Consider the following 26748-nt stretch of genomic DNA (forward strand, 5'->3'; position numbering starts at 1 on the left):
TTATTTCTTAGTTTCTCTTAAAGAAAAATGTCCAAAATAAATGTTCTCTAAATTCTTTCAGTATTCCTTCACTGCAAGTTTGGCATAAAGGCATAATGATTGTAAGAACCAACACAGTCAGTACACAAGCTGTATTAGCTCATGCTAATACTCGTGCTAATAGAGCATTAATAGCTCATGCTAATAGAATGATTTCACAATATCTAGTTCATGCAGGACACTCTCAGCTTTGATATTTGATATAATTTTGTGTTTATTATCAGTTGTTTATTATCAACCTCTAGCCAACCTTGTGTTCCCAGTGGATGTATGTGCCATGTTGAGATTGACTTTTGGGTATTGCCTCACCTTCTCATAAGCCATAATGAGATTTTAAAAAAAATTGGAGACATGTGTAACAATAACTGTTAAATTTTTTAGAAGCAGGAATGCAGTAATGAGTTTAGAAACAAGATCGTAGTCCCTAAGTAAACCATAATACTGCAGGAGAAGTACTTTCAAACATGGAGAACAGCTGCTAAACGCCTGAGTGTGCAATATGCTTATTCACTCAAAGTAGATTCGAAAATTTTCAAAGCAAGTCGGAAATTGTAAATGCCGGCATTAGTTATGTTTTATGGTGTGTAAATTTACAGATTCAAACTAAAAATATATGTTTATTCACCAGGCCAAATGAAAAATGAGGAAGATGATGATGATGAGAATGGCTCAGAGTCTAACAGTCCTCCCATTCCATATCAGATGAAGCCTGCTCCAGATGGCTCTTGCACCACTGACGGTAAGAGCACAAAAATTTTAAAGCAGGGGATCAGTGTAGTAGCCCAATCATCATAGTATTGAACTCTGTCATATGAGATTGTAAAAGCAGCGGTGTATATGGTCCTTTGTCCTCAAAATTGTACAGCAGTGTTTTAAACCAAATAACAAACATATCCAGTGTACACTACGTTTTGACAGAATTATTCACAGAACACCAAAACAGTGCAGTATCAGCTCAGTACGTCTTTGAATGTTACAATTCACCAGTATATTAATTCAATAAAACACTACTACTCATTATGCCTTGGTATCCACTGTTCCACAAGATCCACTGTTCTGTAATTGGGTGCTTCTCAGGATTCTGTCAGGCGGGTAAAGACCTGCGACTGACCTCGATGTCCACTGAAAATCTGGACGTGCCACCGGGATTTCTGCTGGTCGGGGCCAAATCTCCCAGTATACCTGGCCACATACTGGTGTGTGCAGTGGATCGACGATTTCTCCCAGATGAACGTGGACATAATGCACTTTTAGGTAGGAATTGCAGTGGTTAAAATTTCACCATTAGTTTCCTTATTTTGGGGGTGCACTTGTTGATAACATTACTGGAAATGTGTTAATGATGTGAAAATCTACCATCTTGCATAGAGATCCAGTCCAAAAGCATTTTACCTATGGAAAATGTAATGAGGTAACCTCATTACATTTGTTGAATTGAGTCATGATCAAACAAGCAGATTTTCCACTGATTTCTATTAACTCACTGCTCACAATCAATTAGATGTCTAATATATTTTGTCGTGTAATTTGTCACTGGATTTCTCAATATTAGAAAGCAAGGGCCTGCAATAAAATGTGGAGAGACTGAATGATAGAGACATAGAGAGAGAACAGTTTAGACACAGGACAGGCAGCTGGGTCAGGGCACCATAGCCAAGTGCATCCAGACCTGTGCTTATCACAAATACATTTTTAGCCATTCAATTCTGATTCATGTCATCTCTATATTGGCTCAGTTTGTTGATCACTGTGGAAACTGAGGCGTCATTTACAGCAATGGCCAGAAACACATCTAAAATTCCTCTTTGGCCACTGACACAGCTAAAGAGACAGTGACAGGGGAAATGAGATGAGAAAATTTATTTGCAATAAACTCACAGTTGTATTTGGCTTTCAGGCTTCTCTGGGAACTGTATGGGCTGTGGTGAGAAAGGATTCCGCTACTTCACTGAGTTCTCCAACCACATCAACCTGAAGCTCACCACGCAGCCCAAAAAGCAGAAGCACTTAAAATACTATCTGCTCCGCAACGCACAGGGTGCGCTGGTCAAGGGCCCATCCATCTGCTGGAAGGGAATAGGTAAGCCATAGTAAGCATATAGAGTAGGATTATTGTCAGGTGAAAGCAGGCTGAATAAGAACATGTTTACATTCAAGATGAAACAACACCTGGTTCTACCTTCCAGTAGTCCTATTGCTATTTTGTAAATATAGGACCTGGCTTTTGGAATAGCACGACTGACATAACTTGAGAAAAGACTAAATGAAATGTAATTTTCGTTGTGACTATAATATTTAGTGACAAACCCTAAGGTTAACCCCTAAGGTTAACCTTAGTGACAAACCCTAAGGTTAACCCTAAGGTTAACCCCAGAGCTAAGCTTTTCTCACTAGTCCAAGATTGCTTTTCCACCTGCTGGTTCATGGATTGCCATGGCAAATTACCCATAATCTTCCACATTGTTGCCAAAAACCAAGTGAGCAGTTCCATACCCAAGTACTGTACTGAATTTAGTTACCCTACTTAGCCAGGTATCATGCTTACTGATCTGCAGTTCAGGCCACTGATTAGTCAGATGCAGTCACACAGGTGTCCTGATTAATGTCTCTGGCTTTCTACCAACACAAAAAATTTTCACTAGTAACAACTGTTTATTTATCTGTTTATTTATTTGATCTTACGTTTGTTCTGCCTTCTTCAAGAGCAAATAGCAGCTGGTTTCCTATTTACTTTGCTTGAGCCTTATATACAAAATAAAATAATGCCACTAAACACCCTGCCTATTGAATAGTGTAGAAATACGTTAGAGATTAATTGTGGTGCTGTTTGGTGGATATATTTACATGCTTATGGAATGTAATGATAAATTGTGATCAGCTGAAATAACTGCAAATAAAGGATTATGTAATAATTGGGATAGACCAAAGTAGGTGAAGTTCGTGTTTGTAGTAAAAGGTTTGATATCTGTGTGTAGACAGTCATGTAAGACAGACCTCCTCAAATGTGTCTGGTGGTCCAGAGGAGCAGCCATCTGGTCCTGTAGCGAGCAACCCACTCCCTAATTCAGGACATGTGGGTGTAAGCACAGCCAACTACACAGGTACAGTGATGTATTTAGCCAGTAAGGTAATGACAACGCATCAATAGATATGTTGGGTTTATTTTTTTGGTCAATATGGACTGTTCCACAGATCTGAACACACATCTCCATGTACCTGAAACGTCCCCAGCAATGACCAATGGCAGCCACATTCCAGCATCCCAGCAGTCTGTGTCCCAGCCAGCCCTGGTGGCCAGTGGTCCAGGAAGATCCACAGGTACTGTTTAGCAGCTATTAAAAGTACTTTAGTACTTAGCTAAAAAGCCTACTTTGGGGTGCTCAAGAAAGTACAAACAACCAATACTATAGTGCCTGTCAGGAGGGACTGATGAAAGGGGGAGGGGGGTGTGAAGGGGGTTGTGGTGATTCACTTCCTATCACACCTCCATGAAAGAGATTCTCCTACCCTAAAATACTTTAGGAAGAACTTCAGCTGTATTGTCTATTCCTTTTGCTCCTGCTTTTGTATTGGCAACATTTGGGGTAATAAAATGTTTTCCCTCTCAGTGTAACACCTCTATAAATACTGTTGTTTGTTCTTTTTACTCTGTATTTTGAGCTCAATGCTGCTATAAAATGCAAGGATTCTTTTGTGACGTGGTTTTAAGTGTAGTTTAACCCATATTGTCTTCACTTTTGTGACATCGAGACATAAGAAGAGCCCACACACACACACATGCTTCCAGCCTAATTAACATACAATTAAACAACTGCTTCCTGTCAGACCCAAGACTCCCTTTACATTTATTCATTGCTAGACTCCATCATTTTGTAATGGGAATGTCACTGTTGATCTCATGATAAATAAAGTCATCTAAAAATTATAAAAGGGTTTATTTAAGGCATTTTGTTCACTAGGTGTGATAATTTTCTCTCTCCACTTTAAGGATCTATGGCAAACACTGGACCACCCAAAAAGAGACACAAGGGCTGGTCCCCAGAATCTACAGGACACACTGAATCAAGCAGTAGACCTGTGGCCTCCAACACAGTCTGTGGCACAAAATCAGGTAGAAATAAAATTAAATTATAATTCCATAGACCTGAAAGTCACAAACCTCTTGAGCTCTTCTGTAATAATTGCAGATTCTGGGTGCACTCAGAGTAGCTTCTGTTGGGGACAGATATATTTTTAGAGATGTTTGTGTCTCATTAGCCATAGAATAAAGTGTTCCCAAGCAACTTGTAATGGGGCAGCTGGAAAGGAAAGCACAGCAATCAAAAGATTTAAATGTTGAGCAGAGTAACTCATGGGGATTGGAACTTGAGTTGAGCGTTTAATTAAAACAGTGCACTTTTGCACATTTAGGAGTTTCTAGCATTCTTATCATTGCTATTAAACTGTTTATATTTGTGTTTTCACAAATCCATTTTTGTCAATATTATTCTATTAAACCTGATGACCTTGTGTGTGTGGCAAACATTGGGACTTCAGTGTCTCAAGGGTCTTCACCCTCCATGCCTCCAGAGGAGTCTGTTGCAGTGCCTAATAATCTGTTCCAAACATGTGGTTTGCAACCAGTTATCTTCAAAGGTGAGATTTTCTCCCCAGCTTGTACAAATACATATAGAGAATATAGTTAATGTTCCATGAATGCGAATATGTGATTTAAGGTAGATTTACACAGTTGGAGACACCATTCAGTGAAGTTGTTCATTTATGATGGTAGCATCCAAACTCATATTGCATTACATTAAAATTTGCCTGTCCTATGTGTTTACATATAATAGCTATAAAAATGGTGTGTGCATATGTATGTAGGGCATGGGGATCTGCCACATCTATGTGGGAACACAAGTGAGGTGTTGGTCAACGGGTGGTTGCAGGCATGTTACCGAAGCTCTCAGAACCTCCCCCGTGTTTATGAGCAGTATGGAGCCTCCTCCATCCAGCCGCTCTCCACTGAGATGCAGGTCCTGTTGACTGTCTACTATCTGGTACAGCTGGGTGAGAGAGGCGCTGAAAAGTGCACAGCGTATACACTTTAAATCTGTAATCTATAAATATGTATAGCATGTACACTGGAGATATAGACAGGTGACAAAGTAAAAACTTGAATAAATGAGTGGAGAAACATAACAAGTGTAGATGCTGTAGACGGCATTTTGCTGCCGTGATTGGGTCCACTTGTTTTAGACCACCATTCTCCACCAGCATTATCAAAACAAAAGCTAAGAATGACGTTCACCCATCCACTACAGTTACAGAGACTTGTAGAGTCTATGCCAAGGTGCACTGGTGTCTTGTAGTGTTCAGTTTAGTAATACACTTTATGTTGGTTCTTGCTTTAATTTCTCATATATTTATTAAGAATTTCCTCTGAGTTCATTTAGCAGCACTACTATGTTGCTTAGGCAGCAGATTGAAAAGAGTGGGTGGCTGAGCTGCAAGTCTCTGAGGAAGTCCTCATTCCACACTGAGCACCACACTGAGTGGTAGATGTTGTGCAGTAGAGGAGAACTAGTTATTGATTGGGAATTGACAAATTGGGAATTGACAAATCAGTACATACATATTTTACAGTGTAATTGCTATATAGATTTTCCCCTTACCGATGGGATTAAAACCCATACCACCCTGATTTGCCTATAGAAAGTAACATACACAGTGACAGACATTTTGGCATGTTTGTATTGTACAGCAGTGTTTCTATTTCTTTGATGTTCAATTTGTATGTCCTTTTTATGTGTAGTGCATCTTAAAGTTTTTCATTAGCATGCTTATTATTAGATGTTGCCGATATAACGATTAAATGTTGCAGATATCCTTGTGCAGTGTGATCATCATATGTCTGTTCTTAGGTCCAGACCAGATACCCCTGATGGAAGACCTGGAGCAAATCCTCATGCGCTCTTGGCGTGAGTCACACCTGACGGAAATCCGTCAGTACCAGCAAAGTCATGCCCAGTTTCCTGCTCCACTGCCTGGCCTGGCACAGCCCCTAACCTCCTCTCAGCTCCCTTGGCTGGCCAAGCTGGCCACCAGCTCCTGTGGTGACACCGTTCTAGTGTTGGACACAGCACCCTCATTGTCCGAGGCACTGGTAGACACCTTCCGGAGGCTTATGGAGGGCAAGCTTAGTCACACACATTTTTTGGTGATCATTTGCATGGGCAGGAGCCAAGGGACTGAGTCCTGCGTAGTGGTTACAGGTAAAGGGCTTACCTGCATTCCTCATATTATTCAAAAGGGAAATTAATTAATGAAATTAATGAAAAGTCAATTAATGTATTTTTGTTGTGCCCTCCCAATCAAGTCCCATGTGTAATGGTGTGTGTTTTTATGAGTCATATAAATCCTCTTGTTGCGGAGTGTAGGCTAGCAGGCATCTCCTACGTTGAAAGCATGGCCTAACATTGCACAGTGCTTTATGCCTGCCTAACTGCCAAGGACAACCTAATTCTGCCCTCTTATACACGGATCCCTCACCATAATTGGAAGATAAAACAACCAAGACTTATACACTAAGAAACACTGTATTGCAACGCAGTGTTTATATACAGCTGACTGCATCCCCTTGGTGTCTGTGTACCTTAAAGGATGTACTTCTAATTTGTACTTTATGTAGAAAATGGCATATAGTGTTCAGTTAATTGTTTCCTGTTTAAAACAAGTTACAACACAGCCTCAATACTATAGCAACAGAGTCCCATTTATTATTCAGAAATGAAACAAAATACAGTTTGGCAATCAGATTTGGAAGAAAAAAAAAACCCCAAAACAAATGGCTGAAGACCTGAAAAGGCCCTTAGAGAAAGCGTGGAATAAAAGACCGCAGTTATCAAGGGGATGCAGTCAGCTGTATATAAACACTGCTTTGCAATAGAGTGTTTCCTAGTGTATAAGTCTTGGTTGTTTTATCTACTAATTATGGTGAGGGATCCATGTATAAAAGGACAGAATTAGGTTGTCCATGGCAGTTAGGCCGGCATCAAGAAATGTCATCGATCACAACACACTTCTGTCTAAAGTGGGTATGCAAACATGTTACTCAACTGTATAATCAAAATGTAGAAAGGATTATTAAGACAATAATTTAAATATTATTTTTTTGTTGTTCCTTTATGTTTGTCTGGTTAACCAGTTAAAGCAAAAACAAATGTAAACCGTGTTAGAGATGGGTCGCCACAAGCTTCCAGAGCAGCTTTAATCATTGATAAAGATTGTACAGATCCATAGAACTGTACTGCAGGGATGAACACCATTCTTTGAAAAAAAGATATTTCCCCCAATTATTTTTGATGGTGGAGAACACAGTTGACCAGTTGATCTCCCATAGGTGATCAATTGGGTGCTGACTCTGAAGGCCATAGCATATGATTTACATTTTAATCCTAATCAAAGCATTCAGCAAGCCCACATGTCCTGTGGATGTGGGCATTGTTTTCCTAGAAGAGAACTTCTAAGGTGACAATTGGCCCCAGAGCAACCGTCTTTTTCAGCTATACATCAATGTTTCCCAACAGGGAAGCACCAGGCACGAGCACTTGCAGAGAGTATGCTCTCCTCAAGTGAATGTGGGAGAGAAATCAGTCAGGAACTTTCCTCTGGGATCACTGCTGAATTAGATGCCTACGTTAGCTCCCTAGGTCCAGGTAAGGCCACTTTGATCATTTAGTGCAGATTAGGGGTCAGTTTCCTACGCTCTCATCTTAACCTAAATTAAGGTAAATGAGCCTAGAAAATGTGCATAAAATGTGTCTATAGCTGTGCATTAAATTTCAGTTCAGTTTTGATCATATCCTTTTGTAAAAAATGGCCTCATTCAGATGGAAATGTGGAGAGCTTCCTGGAGAAAGTCAATACAGAGACCTATAGCGTTTCAGCTCAGGCACATGGAAAGGAATGCGCTGCAGAAGCCATATGTACAGGTGAATATCACGTGATCAAGTTGCCTTTTATTATACTGTACCTTAGCTGGAACAAATTTATCTTCCAGTCTCCTTTCACAGAATATCGGGTAGAGTGGCATGAGATTCGGCCCATTCAGCTCGCAGTGGCACGGAAGCTGTTGTCCCACGTGTGTGCAATTGCTGATTCCAGCACACACAACCTGGACCTTGGCTCTTTTGACAAGGTGGAGTTCTTAATCTGTGTGCCTCCTTCTGAGGTGACCTTCCAGCAAGTGGTCCTGCACTTGTGGAACTCAGGTAGATGATTAAGCTTACTTATTATTCTTACTTGCATATACAGTTTAAAATCTGATTTGTTTAACTGTAACATCACCAAGAGTGTAAAAGATCTTGAGTGGTACTAAATGTTCTCTGTTTTTATTTAATGCAAGGGGTCCTTCAAGAATTAGGCATGGACCAGAACTGTTTGTCCCCAAAGGATGCTGAGCAGTATGTGGTAAAATTAGATCAGACTGCTACAGCTAAGATCAACGGTCTCATTCAGAAATCAAAGTTGAACCCATATACCCTCTTCATACTGGTGCATGACCATGCACATTGGGATGTTAGTAGGTAATGATGCTGTGCTATCTGCTGTTTGGCCAAATCTACTTGCTTGGGTGTCATTAAAACTATTTCTTTCTGTCCCTTGCAGTGAACAGTGTGGGAGGGTGGGTGGCTTGTCCAGCTCAGGACTGGTGGACAGTCTGCTGAACTGCAAGCAAATTCAAGAGGCACCCAATGTCCTGATTCTCCATGTGACCTCATTCCCCTTTGCCCTGCAGACTCAATACACACGCATCAGCCCCTACAATGAAATCCACTGGCCATCAACATTCAGCAATGTAAGTATAAATACACGATATGGCCAAAAGTTTGACCTGGCTATTACACCCATGTGTGGGCCTTGCCCAAACTGTTGCCACAAAGTTGAAAGCAAGCAATTGTCTAGAATCTCTTTGTATGCTGTAGCTTTAAGATTTCCCTTCACTGGAACTAAAATACCCAAACCTGTTCCAGTAGCTGGAACATAAACATATGAATGTTTGAATGTGAACATTCAACAATGTGAACATTGAATATAAACATATGAATGTGAACATAAACATATGAATATAAACGTGTGAATGAACTCGAGTGGCCTGCACAGAGCCCTGACCTCAACCCCACTCATCCCTTTGGGATGCACTGGAACAACAGGCCTTCTTAGGTGACATCAGTGCCTGACCTCACCAATGCTCTTGGCTGAATGAGGAGAAATTGCCAAAAGCAACATTTCAAAATCTAGTGGAAAGCCTTCCCAGGAGAGTGGAGGCTGTTAAGGGAGAACCAACTGTGGAATGGGATGTTCAGCAAGCACATATGGGGGTAATGGGCTGGTGTCCGGATACTTTTGGCCATGTAGTGTATAAGGAACATCTTAAAGACAAGAAAATGGCTTTGTATTACAGATGCTCTAGTCCCTTTAAAGTTTTGATAAGTATGTGCTATATGTTTTTACATAGGATGTGGATCTGTATCATGAGAAAACAAAATACTTTGGTGTGTCTGAGCTGCTGGAGTCCACACGATCAGGGAGCGGCCTTCCTCTGCTGCGCTTTGACAGTTCATTTGAGAGCATGGTCACTGCCCTGGAAGAGAGGTAACAAGAATCAGTGCCTTTGCTCCCCAACAATGTAAAATTGACTGCATAATCCCTATAGAATATGCACCTCTAACTATGTTCTGTGTAAATTTGCTGTGCTGTGAATTAGTTGACCCAAACCACTTAACAAAAGTAAAATGTAGCAGTTTGTGTATCTTTTGGCAGAATATGTGCAACCCAACTTCAAAATAGTGATTTCAAATACATTAAAGTAACAATGAATTTATGGAGGGAGATTAGAAATACATTATGTAAGGACTACTTAATCCACCAGCCCCTGCACCTCATGAGATCATGCGCACCTGAGTCACGTTTATGTCTAATGCGCACAGGTATTTAAGTTCTGTCTCTGGTAGCTCTGGTGTCTGTTTGTCTTGTGTTTTTCGAGCCCACATGTTCTTGGGTCCTTGTGTTTACCGAGGTCTTGTTTTTCTTGTTCATGTACTTGTGTGTGTTTTGGATCTCCCCGATTGAACTGCATCTGCACTTGCATCCACCTCTGACTCCATTCTATGACACATTAATGAAAGCAATGTGAGACAAGTTTCCTCTTTCACACTTGGAAAGAGTGTGGAATTGTTTAATGTGTTCTCACACATTCACATAAAATTATATGAACAGACATAAAAAATTAAATAAAAGGGTTTTAACCAGATATTTCCCTTTTATCAAGCGCCAACTCTTTCCAAGTGTGAAAGAGGAAATTTGTCTCACATTGCTTTCATTAATGTTCTTATTTTTTGGATGTTCCCATCCTGGAACGGGCTATATCCAAATTTCACAAGGCCAAACCATGTACAGTTCAGAATTGGACAGTTGCTGTTAGCATTGCCAGAAATCTTATACATTAATGAATGTTGGGTCGGTGTGTCGTTGTCTTGCTTTGTTTTGTATCTGAAATTTAATTATGTGTTTTGTGTGTGTTACAGTATGTGGAGTATGCCTCCAGCTCATTTTTTTGCTTGTGTTTTTGTGTTTCTATTGGTTGTTATTGTTTATGGGAAATCAATAAAAAGTGGTATTCACACAAAAATTAGATAAAATGTAAAAAAAAATAATAATAATTAAAAAATTAAAAAAATATTTACATATGTTTCACATGATAATCTGCAAACAGTGTTGTTTTTAGTCAGTGTATTGTTGCCATAAAATGCCTCAGCAACAGCATACACAGCTTCTTTATCATATCCTGTACTTTGCTTCCTATCCATTCTCTCTACTATAGTCAAATGTTTTGCATTTTTTTGTGTATTATTGTTTGATGCATGTGACACTGCCCCATGCATACATTCATATTACCTGCACAGGACAATAACACGTTCAGAGATTGTGAAATGTATAAATCTAAAGTAGGCTTTTATAATTTTTAACTCACACTGAGAACCTTTTTTTTTTTTCAGGTTTCCAAAATTGCACAGCTCCGTCATCCGCACCCAGGTGCTTCTCCAGCACTATTCTGTGGCTCTATTAGCTGCAGCCAGAGGTCAGGTCCAGCTACAGAAACACACCTCTGTAGAAACCCTGGAGATAGTGCAGTGTCTTCTGGGCTCGACGCGATGCTGCCCCAGCCACCATGGGTACATGCTCCTGCTGCGTATACCTTTCCCATGTCTGGCAGCACTGGCACATCAGCGTCTCTGTCACATACGTGACCGCCTGGGCCTCCACAAACACTTTGAAATTGTGTTGGGAGACCCTACATCTGGGATCATTGTGGGCAAGCACTTCCTGAGCCAGCTGAGGGTATAAATTCACTACATGTGTTTTTTAATTAGCTAAAGAGTTTCCTGTGTTTGGTGGGTACTCACCTTGGCTGATGCTGATCATGCATGGGTTGCATGTGTGTAGGTATGGCTGAAAATCCAGGACCCAGACTGGACGCCTCGCACATACCTAGATTTAGAGGCTTTGCCCTGCATCCTCATCTTTACTGGTATGGATCCAATGGGGGAGTCATTGCCAAGGTAAATAACCTATAACCTTAAACTAATGTAAGGTCTGCTTTAGGGAAAGACTTATTGAAATAACAATATTAGCACTGTTGTGGCATGTTTGAACATCAAAACAGAATGATGAAAAGAAATTCTCTTGCATTTCATATCTGTCATGAGACTGATTTGAAGGACTGAAAACATTTTCATAAAGTACATACATTAGAGTACAAACTTTGGCATACCCTACAATTAAAGAAGACAAATATAATTCATACAAGACATTTTGTGTATTAGGTTTAACAGATGTTGCCTCATTACCACAGATAGCCTTCTCAGCAGCTATTGGTCTCTCTTGGTTGTAATACATGGTAGCCATGTAGACCATCTTCCTCTTAAGCCACGTTGTTCCTGACATATCTGTTATTTTTTGGCCAATATTTATCCATTCCTCTAGACATAACTGTGTATGTAAGGCTGCTTTCATTCTAATGAGATTTTTTGTTGATAGATTGTAAATCAGTTATTTTTCTTTCTTTTTACCCAGAAACCTGATTTTATGCCTGATTTTATAGATTTAGATCTTGGTCTCAAAAGCTCAAGAGCTTACCTGTGAAATTCGACACACTTTACACAAATTACGTACAAATACCATCCAGTCTTACTGTGCTTCGTTGATCCTGTGCTGCTCAGGTCTCTGAAGTACTGTGATGAGCGTGTCGTAAGCTGCTGCGCTCTGCAACGCACAGCTCTGGAGCAGGAACTTGGTCTGGCTGCGTACTTGGTGCATGTGGAGGAGCAGAGGCAGCATGGGCTGCGTGTTTCCAGTGACCTATCTGAGAGCGATCCTGATAAACTCAGTAGCACCGACAATGAGGAAGAAGAGTCTGTAGTGGATGGTCAGTTGAGTGGCCCACCTCAGTAGCACTCAGAACAAATGAAAAATATTGTCACTGTGAATGAACTGTCTTTCTAAACATTCTTATTGTTGGTCTGGGATTCACATACAAAGAGCTATAATGTACTTGAATGTACTGATTTGTTTGAAGTAACTTGAATAGAACTGTAAGGTGAGTGAAATCTCTGTCCCAGAACCTTATCTTTTTCCCAGAACTCGTGTAAGGGGACATCATGTAAGGTGTGATTTTCAGTTCTCAATCTGCAAATCTATGAACAAGTCATGCTCAGATGTGTACATAGGTGTCTGGCAACATACTTACACACATTATGTCCATTACAGAGCCATTCTGGATGTATCAAATGCATCTCAGTATTTAAAGCTCTTTCCCACAGTAGTAGGATTACAACTTTCCACAAAACTCTGGGTCTTAAAAAAAAATCTATAGATTTTATAAAATGGCATTAGTTACATGTCACATTCTATCATGTGATGAGAAAAACTGTAGTTATTTTAGTGTCAATATTAAGCTTTGTGACATGGACAGAGATTATTAATAGAAGATGGAAGGTTGGGGGTCATCACATCCCTCATCAAATCCAGTTATAGTATTTAATACCACCATAAATGAGGGAATTTCTACCTAGACCATTGTGCTTTTGAAGAAGTGCCATTTTTCTAACTTGTATCTTCTGCCTCTCTCTGACGACCTGCAGTGAGTACTGCTCTCCCTGGCCAGGATCACTCCCAGCAAACCCAGGATGAATTTTCCCCTAACAAACCAAGCCGATCCTCAAAATCCACCTCCCCTGACTCCTTGTCATCTTCGCAGACCTCTCCACAGCTCTACTGCTGCTCCTGGGCACGTAACATAAACAGGCCGCCTGTGGTCCTCCTCCCCAAGGCTTTGTATGATCTGATCACCAGGGTGGATGCCAGTGGTTTGCCCAAGCCCATGTCCTTCCTCCCTCACCCATGTGTAGAGTGGGCCAGCTCTTTCAGGCCCCTCCTCAGCAAGATGATGACATGTACAGAGCAGTCTCTGTACTACAGGCAGTGGACTGTACCCAAACCTCAGCACATGGACAGCAGCAATTGGGCCGAGGGACGCACTGACAACTTTCACCCTCGCCGGCTGCTCCTCAGTGGGCCACCTCAAGTAAGCAGCAGCGCTGTATGATTATGGATTGAATGGATTGATACTGTATTGGCACACAGCAGTTAAAAGTTTACCTCGAATGCATGATATGGTACATGACAGATACAGTTCATACTTAAGTATGAAAAGGTTTATAGTTAAAATATGTATATTATATGGAAGAATTTCATAGGCATCTGCTTGCAAAAAATCATTTTAGTTTTGCTCACAAAAGAAATTATGCTCTTGCATTTGTATTTAATAATGAAGCAAAAATATCTCTCATTTGCACTCCAACCTGCCATGTTTGTGTGTGTTTGTGTGTGTCTATTTCCATGATTGTTATTCCTATTGCTAATGACTGGATAAGTCACAATGGTTGTTTTAAAGTAATTTTCACAGTTTTATTGCAATAAATTGCTAAGTAGTGACCAGAACAGAAAGAAGAACTTGTATTGTGTGTCTGCAGGTTGGAAAGACTGGTGCATATCTGCAGTTCCTGGGCATTCTCTCTCGAATGCTAATCAGGCTCATGGAGGTAGACGTCTTTGATGAAGAGGACATCAATTGCAGTGAGTATATAACCTCAGAAGATCAGTTGTAGATTCTGAAATTCAGATTATCATGAAAGCATATGTACACGTTCTGTAACTTCTCTCCAGATTGCCAGTGTGAGTTGCTTAAGTATCATCAGGCCATTGCATCATGGCCCAACGCTGACACTTTGAGAGGAATGCCTTTTGACTTTACCATCCATGACCCCAAATACGAGGACATCAGTATCATCTACTCCCCTGACTTTACTCCAAATGTGGAACGTAAGAATAACAAAAAAGGCTAAATGTAGTCTATATTTCCATTTTATTTTGTTGTCAAAAAGTCATATAGTAGTTGTCTGACATACAGTAAATTTAGGAATTACTCTTTTTTTTTAAGGAAACCCCCGACGTCAGGAAGATGTGTACCTTCGTCGTCGTACAGCCCGGATAAAACTCTCCAAATATGCAGCATATAATACTTACCATCACTGCGAGCAGTGCCATCAGTACATGGGATTCAACCCTCGATACCAGGTGAGATCATATGTTTTATAATAATTGTAATTTTCAACAAAACCATCATTATACATTATATTCCAGTGTTCTGCATTTTTATGTATCCCCGATCATTTTGTTTTATTTTGTGTGTGTGTGTGTGTGTGTGTGTGTGTGTGTGTGTGTGTGTGTGTGTGTGTGTGTGTGTGTGTGTGTGTGTGTGTGTGTGTGTGTGTGTGTTCAGCTGTGTGAGTCTACCCTGCATGCCTTCACCTTCTCTCATCTGCTACTTGGGGAGGAGATACAGCTCTATTTTATTATCCCCAAATCCAAAGAGCATCACTTCTTCTTCAGCCAACCAGGAGGCCAGCTTGAGAGCATGAGACTGCCCCTTAGCTCTGATTGGGTATGGACTACTATAGTCATCATCTTGTAATATCCACCTACCATCAAAAAGCACATTTAAGTAGCGTTTAAATAATCACAAATGTAATTTTTAAGTTTGTTTAGATGATGATGATGATGATGATGATGATGCTAAGAAATGTAATGGGAGTTGTATTTCCTGCTTGTAGAATCCTGATTGTATAAAGAGTCCAATATTTACACCCACAACGGGTCGCCATGAGCATGGCTTGTTTAATCTATATCATGCCATGGATGGAGCCTCCCACTTGCACATCTTGGTCATCAAAGAATATGAGATGGCTGTCTATAAGAAATACTGGCCCAATCACATCATGTTGGTCCTGCCCACCATCTTCAACGGAGCTGGAATAGGTAACTAAAATTTCTTGTAATTCCCAAATTAAACGTTGCATCACAACACAAGCTCGTGTACTTTTTTTCATGATTTTAAGTCATAATTTGTGATGGGAATTTTCTCCATGCAGTGTTTAATCTCTCACTGTCTTTTCTCTCTCTCACACACACACACAGGTGCGGCACATTTCCTAATTAAAGAGTTGTCCTTTCATAATCTGGAGCTGGAACGCAGTCGGAGAGTGGAGCATGGCAGTCATCCTCAGGATGTCTGGCCCTTTATCATCCTGGCAGATGACTCCTGTGTCATGTGGAACAGTGTTGACATTGACTTCAAGAGGTGCTTCTAAGGGTTCCTCTAGTATCTAATAAAGAATAATAAAGACGTTTTACATAGTTCTGTGGACTTTATTAATCGTGTGTCCAGATACATTTGCTTGCATGAAAGGGCACTAGTTAGGATAATTGCTAACTGGCCTTTTCTAGTCATTAGTAGTAGTAGTAGTAGTAGTAGTAGTAGTATAGAATAGTTGTTCGGTATATTTCCCAAATCAGAGAGAGACTTACACTTTATATGATTACACTTTATAACATCTTTGATCGGCCTTATATATGTTTGCATGTGTGCATTGTATGTGTGTCTGCTGTAGTACTGCTGGACCAGAGAGGAATGTGTCACTGAAGCAGGTGCTGCAGCACATGGAATCATCTCCAGATATCACTCAGTACGGCTTGTGTGGTCTGAGGAAGTGGTCAAGCCGTGGAGCTGGCCCTGGACAAAGGAGAGAGCCCTTCTCACGAGGACACCTACATGATTTCCTGCTCCTCAACGTGGACCTCACTCAGGATGTGCAGTACAATCAAAACCGGTGAGCTCAAATAGCACTTATTTTTTGTACTTGAGGGTAAAAACATTAAGACAGGATTCTTACAAGGTGCTTGAAATGCTTGAAGTACTTGAATTTGGCTTTTTAAAATTTAAGCACTAGAAAACCTTGAAAATAGCCATTTTTATCTGGTGGTGCTTAAAAAGTATTTGAATTTAAAAGTCACTTTAAAGGCTTTATTTTCTATAGAACTATGACTCCCCGCTGCAGCCCCTTCCTCTCCCTCCACCTCCTCCCGCTATTCAGTTACTCATCGTGACAGACACAGCTGTCCACTTTTCAGACCCCTTTACGACTTTTTTTCTCTCTCAAAAAAGCACCTAGCGTCAAATCTAGCAACTTTTTGGACAAACCTTCGCTACTTTCTGTAGAAGAGAGTCGCCAGTATTGCCCCACGAGTGCAAGGTCCTGCTTTCCCGCTGCTGTTACAACCCTGTACTCACTCACTGTGTGGCAGAGAGGAGCAGCACATTCACTGTGAGAGAAAAAAAAAATATGAAAGACATTCTGTCACTTATAACTTTTTCTCTAAGTGATCATTTTACATGTAAATATAGCTTGAATCACAGCACAGCCGTTGTCTTTAACTTATGTCTATGGTGATTTTGTCAGAGGAGACGTCGTGGTTATAAATCAGGATTTAAGCAGTGCAGAGAAGCAGCTTGGAAATGGCTTGGAAGTGACTGCTGGTTAACATGTAGTCTTAATGGGCCATGTTTCAGTCACTATTTCATACTTCTCCCATTGTCTGATGACAGAAATAGAAAAAATATGTCAATGAGAACAGCTTTATTGATAATTCGGCTGTAGTAATATACAGTATGTGAGCACAGAGAGAAGAAACAAACAGATGTAAAGAGCTGATATTGGGAAGAATGCAAATGTGATGCGATGATGCAATTAATTTGCTAATTAGCGCATGGCATCATCTAGTGACCGTGAGCTACTTTCCACTGAAAGTTGTTTGCAGTAGTGCTCACCTGGAGTATATCGATGTTGTGGTGAAGACAAAGCAATGCCTGGGAAATGCAAATTCTAGCCAGGCTGGAAAAGGCGACATATAAAAATTGTTTGTTTTATTATTCTTTTTTATAATTTTTTTGGAATGTAAAAAGAAGAAATAAAGAATATATGTTTGACATCTCTTGTATAGTCCTTGAAAAAAAAGTTCTGGAATTTCATTATGAATCATCTGTACAAAACCTGTTAAGAGAAACAACAGGGAAGCCATTATAGATACTATTGACAGGAATTTTCTAAAAATAAAATTTTTTAAAACCTAGCTATTGATGGATTGTCAGAATTTTAACTTGCAATTCTCCTATCTCTGTCTTCTCCAGATTTACGTGTGACGATGTAGACTTCAACCTTCGTGTTCACAGTGCTGGCCTTCTAATTTGCCGCTTTAACAACTTTAGTGTGATGAAGAAGCAGATTGCCATCGGGGGATATCGTACATTCATCATCAAGACCAAGGTTGACACCGCTGTTTTTGATATTTTAAATTTTTGTTATTTAGAAAAACAGAAACAAATGCAGAACTTAGTTAAGGGCATTTAGCCCAATATATTTCATATATTATAGCTTTATCATTTATAGCACTTTCATTTTCAATTCCTTTATATTTTTACTGGTTTAGGAACTAACTAAATAAACAAAAAATTTTACATAAAATCCTAAAGTTACACTCCAGCCTAAACATACTTTCATTGCAGATTATACAGGCAGGGGTTTTGATAACATTACCCAAATCCAAACGACGTTATGCTACAACGTAACTACTCACCATTCGATTTTTTTAATTATCAGCAACGCTTTCATTCATTATGTTTTATGAGAAGAGTTTCTTTTTAAAAAAAAACAACTGAAACACAACTGGAAACAAATTATATATGTTATATAAATTTTCTCACAGATGACTGATGTACCAACCACAGCTCAGCCTTCTCAGTATATCTGTGCCCCAGATAGCAAGCACCTGTTCCTGGCTACTCCAGGTCAGCTTCTGCTGGAGAAATACCTCCAACACACAAGTCAGCGGCTTTTCCCCCTGAGCACTGGCAATTATAGCCATCCGGTTCTTTCTGTCGACTGCTACCTCAACCTGGGCCCTGAGGTAGGCCAATGTCCCTACTGATTTCTGAATAGCAATATATATTTTCACATATATTTGTAACATATTGACCAGAGGTAGGCAGATGAAATCATACTCTGCTTATTAGGATTTATTCAATCACGTTCATAATCCACGTCGATGGTCTAAACACTGCCATACACTATAAACCAAGGGATTCAATAAAAAAAGATTGTATAGCATTTTTAACAATGGACATTTTCACAAAGCCGATTTATAGAAATAAATAAATTCAGGATATACATTTTAAATTTATAAATTTAAATGGATCTCCTAGCCATTGTTGGATTGTCAGGATTTGAAGTTGCAATGTCCCAATAATATGACTAAAACTTTGCTGTTATGCCACTAATTTTTATTTTTATTTAATGCAATCTTTGAAATATACATTGATCAGCCATAACATTAAAACTACTGACAGGTGAAGTGAATAACATTGCTTATCTCGTTACAATGGCAGCTGTCAAGGGGTTGGATATGTTAGGCAGCAAGTGAACAGACAGTTCTCGAAGTTGATGTTTTGGAGGCAAGAAAAATGGGTAAGCTTAAGGATCTGAGCGACTTTGACAAGGGCCTAATTGCGATGGCTAGACGACTGGGTCCGAATATCTCCAAAACGTGTCTTGTGGGGTGATCCTGGTATTCAGTGGTTAGTACCTACCAAAAGTGGTCCAAGGAAGGACAACTGGTGAACTGCGGACAGGGTCATGAGCAGCCAAGGCTCATTGGTGCATGTGGGGAGCAAAGGTTATCCCATCTGGTCCAATCCCACAGAAGAGCTACTGTACAGTAGAACAAATTGTTGAAAAAGTTATTGATGGCTATGATGGAAAGGTGTCAGAACACAGTGCATCCCAGCTTGCTGTGTATGGGGCTGCGTAGCCGCAGACCAGTCAGAGTGCCAATGCTGGTCCTGTTCACCACTGTATGCGCTTCATGTGAGCATCAGAACTGGACCATGGAGCAATGGAAGAAGGTGGCCTGGTCTGCTGAATCACGTTTTCTTTTACATCATGTGGATGGAAAAGATGGTACCAGGATGCACTATGGGGAAAAACAACCCAGCAGTTCTGGGCAATGCTCTGCTGGGAAACCTTGGGTCCTGGCATTCATGTGGATGTTACAGTGCTGTGAAAAATTACTTGCCCCATTCTGATTCCTTCTGCTTTTGTGTATATCTCATACTAAATTGTTTCAGAAATGAAAACAAAATCTAAGATAGAACAAAGGCAAACTGAGTAAACACAAAATATTGTTTTTAAATGATAATGTTAAGTAAGGTTATCCAATACCAACTGGGCCTGTGTGAAAATTAATTTCCCCCATAGTTACTAATTCCCCAAATCTATGAAACTGCATTCATAATGGGGTTCAGCTGGACTAGACACAACAAGACGTGATTACTGCAAACCCTGTTCAATCAAATCATCACTTAAATAGAACTTTATCAACAGCATGAAATTGGTTAAAAGGTCTTACCCAATAACACACAAAGTTGAAAGAAATTCCAGAAATGATGAAGAAGAAGGTGATTGAAATACATCAGTCTGGGAAGGGTTACACAGCTATTTCAAAGGCTCTGGGACTCCAAAGGACCAGTGAGAGCTGTTATCTCCAAATGGAAAAACTCGGCACAGTAGTAAACCTTCCCAGAAGTGGCCGACCTTCCAAAATTCCTAAAAATTAGCCAAGGACCTTCAAAGGACCTACAGGCTTCTCTTGCATCAATAAAGGTCACTGTTCATGACTCCACTATCAAAAAAACACTGGATTGATGAGTCAAAAGTGGAACTGTTTGGGTCCCGTTACATCTGGCTTAAAACAAACATGGTGTGGGGATGCTTTGCTACTTCAGGGCCTGGGCAACTTATAATAATTGAGGGAAACATGAATTTTACTCTTCAGTTTGTAAGTTGAAACTCAAGCACAATTGGATTATGCACCAAGACAATGATCAAAAGCATAGAAGTAAGTCCACCTCTGAATAGGTCAAAAAAGAAAAATTCAAGTTTTGGAGTAGCCTAGTCAAAGTCCTGACTTGAACAAATTGAGATGCTGTGGCAGGACCAGTTCATGCTCGAAAACCCTCCAGTGTGGCTGAACTAAAACAGTTCTGCAAAGAAGATTGGGACAAAATTCCACCACAGTACTGTGAAAGTCTGATCTAAAGTTATCGGAAACATTTGGTTGCAGTTATTGCTGCAGTGTTGTGTTTACTCTGATTGCTTTTGTTTTATTTTGTATTTCGTTTGAAGATCTAAAACTATTTTGTATGAGATATACACAAAAACAGAAGAAATCAAATACTTTTTCGCAGCACTGTACTGTGACACGTATCACTTACCTAAACATTGTTGCAGACCAAGTACACTCCTTCATGGCAACAGTATTCCATAATGGCAGTGGCCTCTTTCAGCAGGATAATGCGAACTCCCACACTGCAAAAATTGTACAGGAATTGCTTGAGGAACATGACAAAAAGTGATTTGGCCTCCAAATTCTCCAGATCTCAATCTGATCGAGCATTGTGTGAGCTTACAGAACTTAAAGGATCTGCGGCTAACATCTTGGTGCCAGATACCACAGCACACCTTCCATATGGAGTCCATGCCTCTATGGGTCAGAGAAGTTTTGGCAGCACAAGGGGGACCAACACAATATTAAGTGGTTTTAATGTTATAGCTGATCTGCCTCTATTTCTTTATCCAGTACAATTTGTGCTGGTAGCTTCATCATGTGTAAGTCCTGAATCATTGTAGTGATGCAGATGGAGCTATGTTCTGATCCCTTCTGTGTGCGTGCGTGTGTGTGTGTGCGTGTGTGCGTCTGCGTGTGTGTGCGTGTGTGTGCGTGTGCGTGCGTGTGCGTGTGTGTGCGTGTGCGTGCGTGTGCGTGCGTGCGTGTGCGTGCGCGTGCGTGCGCGTGCGTGCGCGTGTGTGTGCGCGTGTGTGTGTGTGTGTGCGTGTGTGTGTGCGTGTGTGTGTGCGTGTGTGTGTGCGTGCGTGTGTGTGTGCGTGCGTGTGTGTGTGCGTGTGTGTGTGTGTGTGTGTGTGTGTGTTCCTCAGGTAACAGTGTGTTTTGTCAGCTCAAGACCACACTCCGTCAACATCAGCACAGCAGGTTTGCTTTTCAGTGGCCTCCTGCTCTACTTTTGTGACTCTTTCGTCACACCGGGCTTCCTCAAGAAGTTCCAGTTTCTGAAAGGTAAAAGATTGTATTTACACTTACATTCTCTTTTAATAATAGCCCTAGCATATAAATGGAATTGTATGAGGTTTGGCTGTTTGCATCAAGTCGACATATAAACTTACAGTATATTAATGCAAACCCGTCTATGTACAAGTTCTTGGAATTTCATAATTCTCAAATATAAACAAATACATTCTTACATTTTGTACAACAACATGTACAAATCTGTCCAGTGACTGAATGTGAATGTAAATATATTCATAAACAGTCACATTTGCAAATATTTATACAAGAGAATTATAACCCCTTCAACTTCTAAGACCCATTAGTGAGTCCAGACTTACATTCATCATTCTACTATGGATCTTTTGCTATTAGTGTCAGTGAACTGAAGGATTTATTTTGTTTATTGAATAATCTGCTTGGGTAGTACTGCTACCTCATATTCTTCTAGGCAGACTTTCCAGTGGATTTTGGAGCTTGGCTGTGGGAATTTGTGCTCATTCAGCCAGAAGAGCTTTAGGCCTGGGGTGCATTCAGAGGTCCAGTTCATCCCAAAGATGTTCATTGAGGTTGAGGTTAGGGTTGTTTGCAGGCCACTCGAGTTCTTCAACACCGACCTTGGCGAACCATGTTTTTATGGTGCTCATTTTGTTCCCAGGGGCATTGTCATGACGGAACAAGTTTTGGGCCCCTTAGTTCCAGTGAAGGGAAAATCTTAATGCTACAAAGACATTCTATATGCTTTTGTGCTTCAAACCTTGTGCTAACAGTTTGGGGAAGATTCACATATGGTTGTGATAGTCAGCTGTCTACATACTTTTGGATATAGGTAAATAGGGAGTATTAGAGGGTAAATGGGTGGCTGTGGCTCAGGTGGTAGAGCAGGTTTTTCACTAATCGTAGGGTTGGTGGTTTGATTCCCGCCCCACGTGACTCCACATACCGAAGTGTCCTTGGGCAAGACACTGAACCCCAAGTTGCTCCCGATGGCAAATTAGCACCTTGCATGGCAGCTCTGCTACCACTGGTGTGTGAGTGTGTGTGTGTGTGTGTGAATGGGTGAATGTAAAGCGCTTTGGATAAAAGCGCTATATAAGTGTGCCATTTACCATTTAAATTGCCCCTAGGTGTGAATGGCCATATGAATGTGTGTGTTTGCATGGTGCGCTGAGATGGACTGGTGTTCCATCCATGGTTCCCACATCATACAAGTGTGTAGAAGCATATATATTCTCTCAACTATGTAGCAATATAAAATGTTAAGTTGCGGTGGGTGTAATGTACATTTGGAGCACCAAACTTGAATTCACATTAGTGCAGATGTATATTTTTAAGACTCTATGTTTTAAAGACTCTTCTGTGTGTGACTGGAAGCCCATTGAGAGATTAATTCGTTTATTAATGTTATTTGCTCGTTTCTCACTCACATAGGGGCGACTCTGTGCGTAATCTGCCCAAACCGCAGTGCTCTCCGTCAGACAGTGGTGCGGCTTGAGCTGGAGGACGAGTGGCGGTTCAGGCTGAGCGATGAGTTTCAAACGGCCAATGCCAAAGAGGATCAGCCACTCTTCTTTCTCACAGGGACACACATCTGACTCAGCAACTCTGGCCTCATGTTTATGTACATAGACGTGTGTATATAATGGTTTAGATGTACTGTACTCTTGCACTGGTGTGATTGTTTTGTTTGTGTGGTTTTTCTCTTCTCTATGTTCTCTTGCATTAAAAAAAAGCCCAACGAAGTGTGATTTTTAACAGTCTTCAGTTACATATGTATATGAAAAATTATATTTATTAACATAACTGTTATATGACCACAACATCTGCCTTAATTTTTATGATTCATTTTTTTAATTCTCATAATTCATGGACGGATAATTGTACAACCCATTGAATGATTTTGCAAAGGATATTTTGTAGAGAAAGAATATTTTTGTATATATTTATTTAGTATGTTCTCTGCTTTTGTTTGTTTTATTATTTGTGGGGCGATTGTGTCATTGTACAGGTTAGGTAAAGTTTCATTGCTTTATCTTGGTTAATTTTGTGATATTTGTATAGTTCTGTGCTATTTGTTCATCAGTTGATGGACTTTTTTTATTATTTGTTCAGTTCTGGCAGGTTAACAGTAGAGGGCACTATAATGGTCTCAATTTCTAGCTTCTCAAAATATCATTTTGTATGAAGAAATGACAATTAAAAATGTCTGTAACAATAACAATGTCAAGCCCATCCACAAAAGAACAGAAATTGTAGTTTCTCACTTTGTTCTTGATTAATATATTAATGACATCATAAATCACCGAGCACCTCCAAAATCTCTCAAATACCACATTTAGGAGCATTTGTTCTGCACATGTGCCTACTTACTCATAAAAGTGTAGTTTTACTCAGTGAAATGATATAGCACATTCAACAAGAAGTGAATGATCTCATAACTTCATTCGCTGACATGTTGTCTGACCCGCCACTAAATTTAAAACTTGAAATTTATATTTCAACTTGAAATTTTCAACTTTTCCTAGAGTGACCCCAACATTAGAGAAAGTGAAACATTGCCTTTGTTCATATTTCCATGAATGCTGAACACCACCAGGGTACAAAGATTGTCTTAGAGTCATTGTTTTACCTGGCAGGTATAAACACACCACAAAAATCATGGTGCTCATCAAACTCAGGCAAAACTCTTGCGCATGTGCAGCATCTCCCCTCCACATGACTCAAGTTGAATGCAGTCAGAGGCTATAAAGGTGCTGCAGATGGCAGTACCCCCAGTTCTCTCTTTGCTGAAGCCATGACTACACGTTTCAGCACCCAACAGGTTGTAGATCTGATTTTTTTTTTTTCAGATGTTCATAAGGAACAATAGAACAGTGATTTAGAAGAGGAGGAGAGCATGATGCATCATCTTCAGATGAAGAAGTAATCCCCCAAGATGAAGGAGAGACATTTTTGCCAAAGAACAGGAAAGTAACGTGATCCTTTTCACCATATGACAACCAGGGCAGGATGGCAGCACATGTCATAAGGATGACCCCAGGGGCCAAAAGACATGCAGGACATCTCAACATTCTACATGTTCATCACACCAGCCATCAAAAAAAATCATCCAGGAAATTACAAATTTGAAGGGTTTCTGTAAATATGGAGACAACTGGAAAAGGATGGATGAGGTCAACCTGCATAAATACATAGGGCTGCTAATCTTAGCGGGTGTGTATAGGTCCCAAGGTGAGGCTCCATCTAGTCTCTCTGATTCTGAGAGTGGAAGGGCAATTTTTTGTGCCACGATGCCACTGAAAGCCTTTCAAATTTTCATCAGAAATCTGTGATAACTGTGAGTCAAGACCTGTAACACATGTGAGAGACAAACTGGCAGCCATAAGAGAAGTCTGTGAGAAGTGGGTGGAGAGTTTGCCATACCTCTACAACCCTGGGCCTGAAGTAACAGTGGATGAGCAACTGGTTCCATTCAGAGGTAAATTATTATTTCCATACCTGTAATGTAAGTGATTTTTACTAGTAATTATTATTATGTATTGCTGTAATATCATTGATTTATATGATTAAGTGATTACCATGTGGGTTGGGGCAATGGATCAAAAATGGGAGTAGATTAGTATGTTATAGTTGAATTCCTTATTGTGCAGTATATAAGAATATATCACTATGTTTCCCATCAATAAAATGCATTTAAAACTACATTCTGCACATTTCTGATATTCTCTAAGTTCTCTTGCTAAAAAATGTTTACACCTATGCAGTACCTTTAGCAATAATAATAATAATAATAATAATAATAATAATAAATCTCTACTTAAGTAAAGAAAACAATTATGTCAGGTGTGTAGTAATAAAAATGAGTGGTGTCCCCTGATTAAATGCAGCCTTTCTGCAATGTGAAGAAGGAAACCCCAAATATTCACAAAGTTTGTGATGAATGATAGGTTGTTTCTTCATGAAACATAGGTTGGGGATGTTTAAAATTCAATTAAACTGCTTTATTTTAGGGGTTTAGTGAAGGCGGGTAATTTTTGACCCTTAGGAAAGGCCAGTATGTATAATGTTAAGACTACACAAGAGTTAAAAACCACAAGCAAGTTATGTTTGTTTTTCCACCAGTACACAGAGTAGCATTTGGTGAATATGCCATGTTTCAGCAGTTTAGCAGGCAGTCACTGATGTAGTTGGTTACTAAGATGGTATGTTATGTGATCTGTAGAGAAATGTGGACTCGACACAGTACAGAGCAATAAAGAGTAAGTCATGAATAATAAGTCACTAATACAGGTATCGACAAAACAACAAACCTAAGATTTGATATTATGTTATTTTATATGAGTTCTATAATGCACAGTTGACAAGCTCAATATTTTTGTACATCATGAATGAGAGCATTTACTTCTTCCATGTAGCGGATAATGATATACACAACACAGCCAAACATTTGGAAGAAATTTCAAAATATAGCAGACAGTACCACGCTAATTCCCACAGACTTTATTTTTTCATTTTCAGATGTATGCAGCAACAATTTGATGAAAAAAAATTATAACTATATGCTCAACTTTAGAGTGAGAGTACATCAGTGCAGAATATTTAGGCAAAACCTACTGGGTTAAGCTAGATACCTAAACATAAATTTAATTGACCATTGTAAAATATTTTGAAACATTAAAAATCAATTCTATCCAATATTACGTATATACAGCTTTTAATAATGCTCACAAAACAGCTTTACAGAAATCTGGATATAAGATTTTAATTAAAATTTTAGAAATTATCTTTAATGAGCAAGTCAGAGGCACTGGTGGCAAGGGGAAACTCCCTGAGACGATAAGAGGAAGAAACCTTGAGAGGAACCAGACTCAAAAGGCACCCCAACCTTTTCTGAGTGACATCGGCTAGTGTGATTATAAATAATTTCTCTTCTATAGCTGTGTACTCTGTAGTAAAAAGTGCTAATTGTGTTAATAGGAACTTGAGTGTGAGCATTATTAGAGTTTTAATGGAGTCTATCATATGAAACTGATGTTATTAACTGTTCAGTGATGGACACTTGAGTGTAAACTGTTATTAGCAATCGCATTTTGC

General features: G+C 39.8%; 2 protein-coding genes across 3 annotated transcripts in view; both read left to right on the forward strand.

The window, feature by feature from the left end:
• Positions 1-23875, forward strand: part of greb1 (growth regulating estrogen receptor binding 1) — a 43857-nt gene extending 19982 nt beyond the window's left edge. The window contains exons 4-33 of one of the 2 annotated variants that reach the window (XM_017476503.3): positions 668-778; positions 1117-1293; positions 1937-2119; positions 3015-3140; positions 3232-3357; positions 4028-4150; positions 4576-4674; positions 4903-5088; positions 5943-6293; positions 7608-7736; positions 7911-8012; positions 8094-8291; positions 8426-8606; positions 8689-8878; positions 9539-9675; positions 11079-11421; positions 11527-11642; positions 12303-12508; positions 13224-13666; positions 14115-14217; positions 14308-14463; positions 14582-14718; positions 14924-15085; positions 15255-15459; positions 15619-15781; positions 16092-16310; positions 17669-17804; positions 18244-18444; positions 21528-21666; positions 23086-23875. In XM_017476503.3, the coding sequence (XP_017331992.1) occupies positions 668-778; positions 1117-1293; positions 1937-2119; positions 3015-3140; positions 3232-3357; positions 4028-4150; positions 4576-4674; positions 4903-5088; positions 5943-6293; positions 7608-7736; positions 7911-8012; positions 8094-8291; positions 8426-8606; positions 8689-8878; positions 9539-9675; positions 11079-11421; positions 11527-11642; positions 12303-12508; positions 13224-13666; positions 14115-14217; positions 14308-14463; positions 14582-14718; positions 14924-15085; positions 15255-15459; positions 15619-15781; positions 16092-16310; positions 17669-17804; positions 18244-18444; positions 21528-21666; positions 23086-23249 (5312 nt within the window). In that variant the 3' untranslated portion in view covers positions 23250-23875. Of the gene's footprint in view, positions 1-667; positions 779-1116; positions 1294-1936; positions 2120-3014; positions 3141-3231; positions 3358-4027; positions 4151-4575; positions 4675-4902; positions 5089-5942; positions 6294-7607; positions 7737-7910; positions 8292-8425; positions 8607-8688; positions 8879-9538; positions 9676-11078; positions 11422-11526; positions 11643-12302; positions 12509-13223; positions 13667-14114; positions 14218-14307; positions 14464-14581; positions 14719-14923; positions 15086-15254; positions 15460-15618; positions 15782-16091; positions 16311-17668; positions 17805-18243; positions 18445-21527; positions 21667-23085 lie in introns of both variants that reach the window. The other variant, XM_053682656.1, reaches the window with a different exon arrangement.
• A 1218-nt stretch (positions 23876-25093) lies between these two features.
• Positions 25094-26748, forward strand: part of lpin1a (lipin 1a) — a 30929-nt gene continuing 29274 nt past the window's right edge. Inside the window, exon 1 of the mRNA XM_017476512.3 lies at positions 25094-25132. Within this exon, the coding sequence (XP_017332001.1) occupies positions 25109-25132 (24 nt within the window). The 5' untranslated portion in view covers positions 25094-25108. The remainder of the gene's footprint in view (positions 25133-26748) is intronic.

This window comes from Ictalurus punctatus, chromosome 9, assembly GCF_001660625.3.
Source record: "Ictalurus punctatus breed USDA103 chromosome 9, Coco_2.0, whole genome shotgun sequence".
In the NCBI taxonomy this organism is placed as follows: domain Eukaryota; kingdom Metazoa; phylum Chordata; class Actinopteri; order Siluriformes; family Ictaluridae; genus Ictalurus; species Ictalurus punctatus.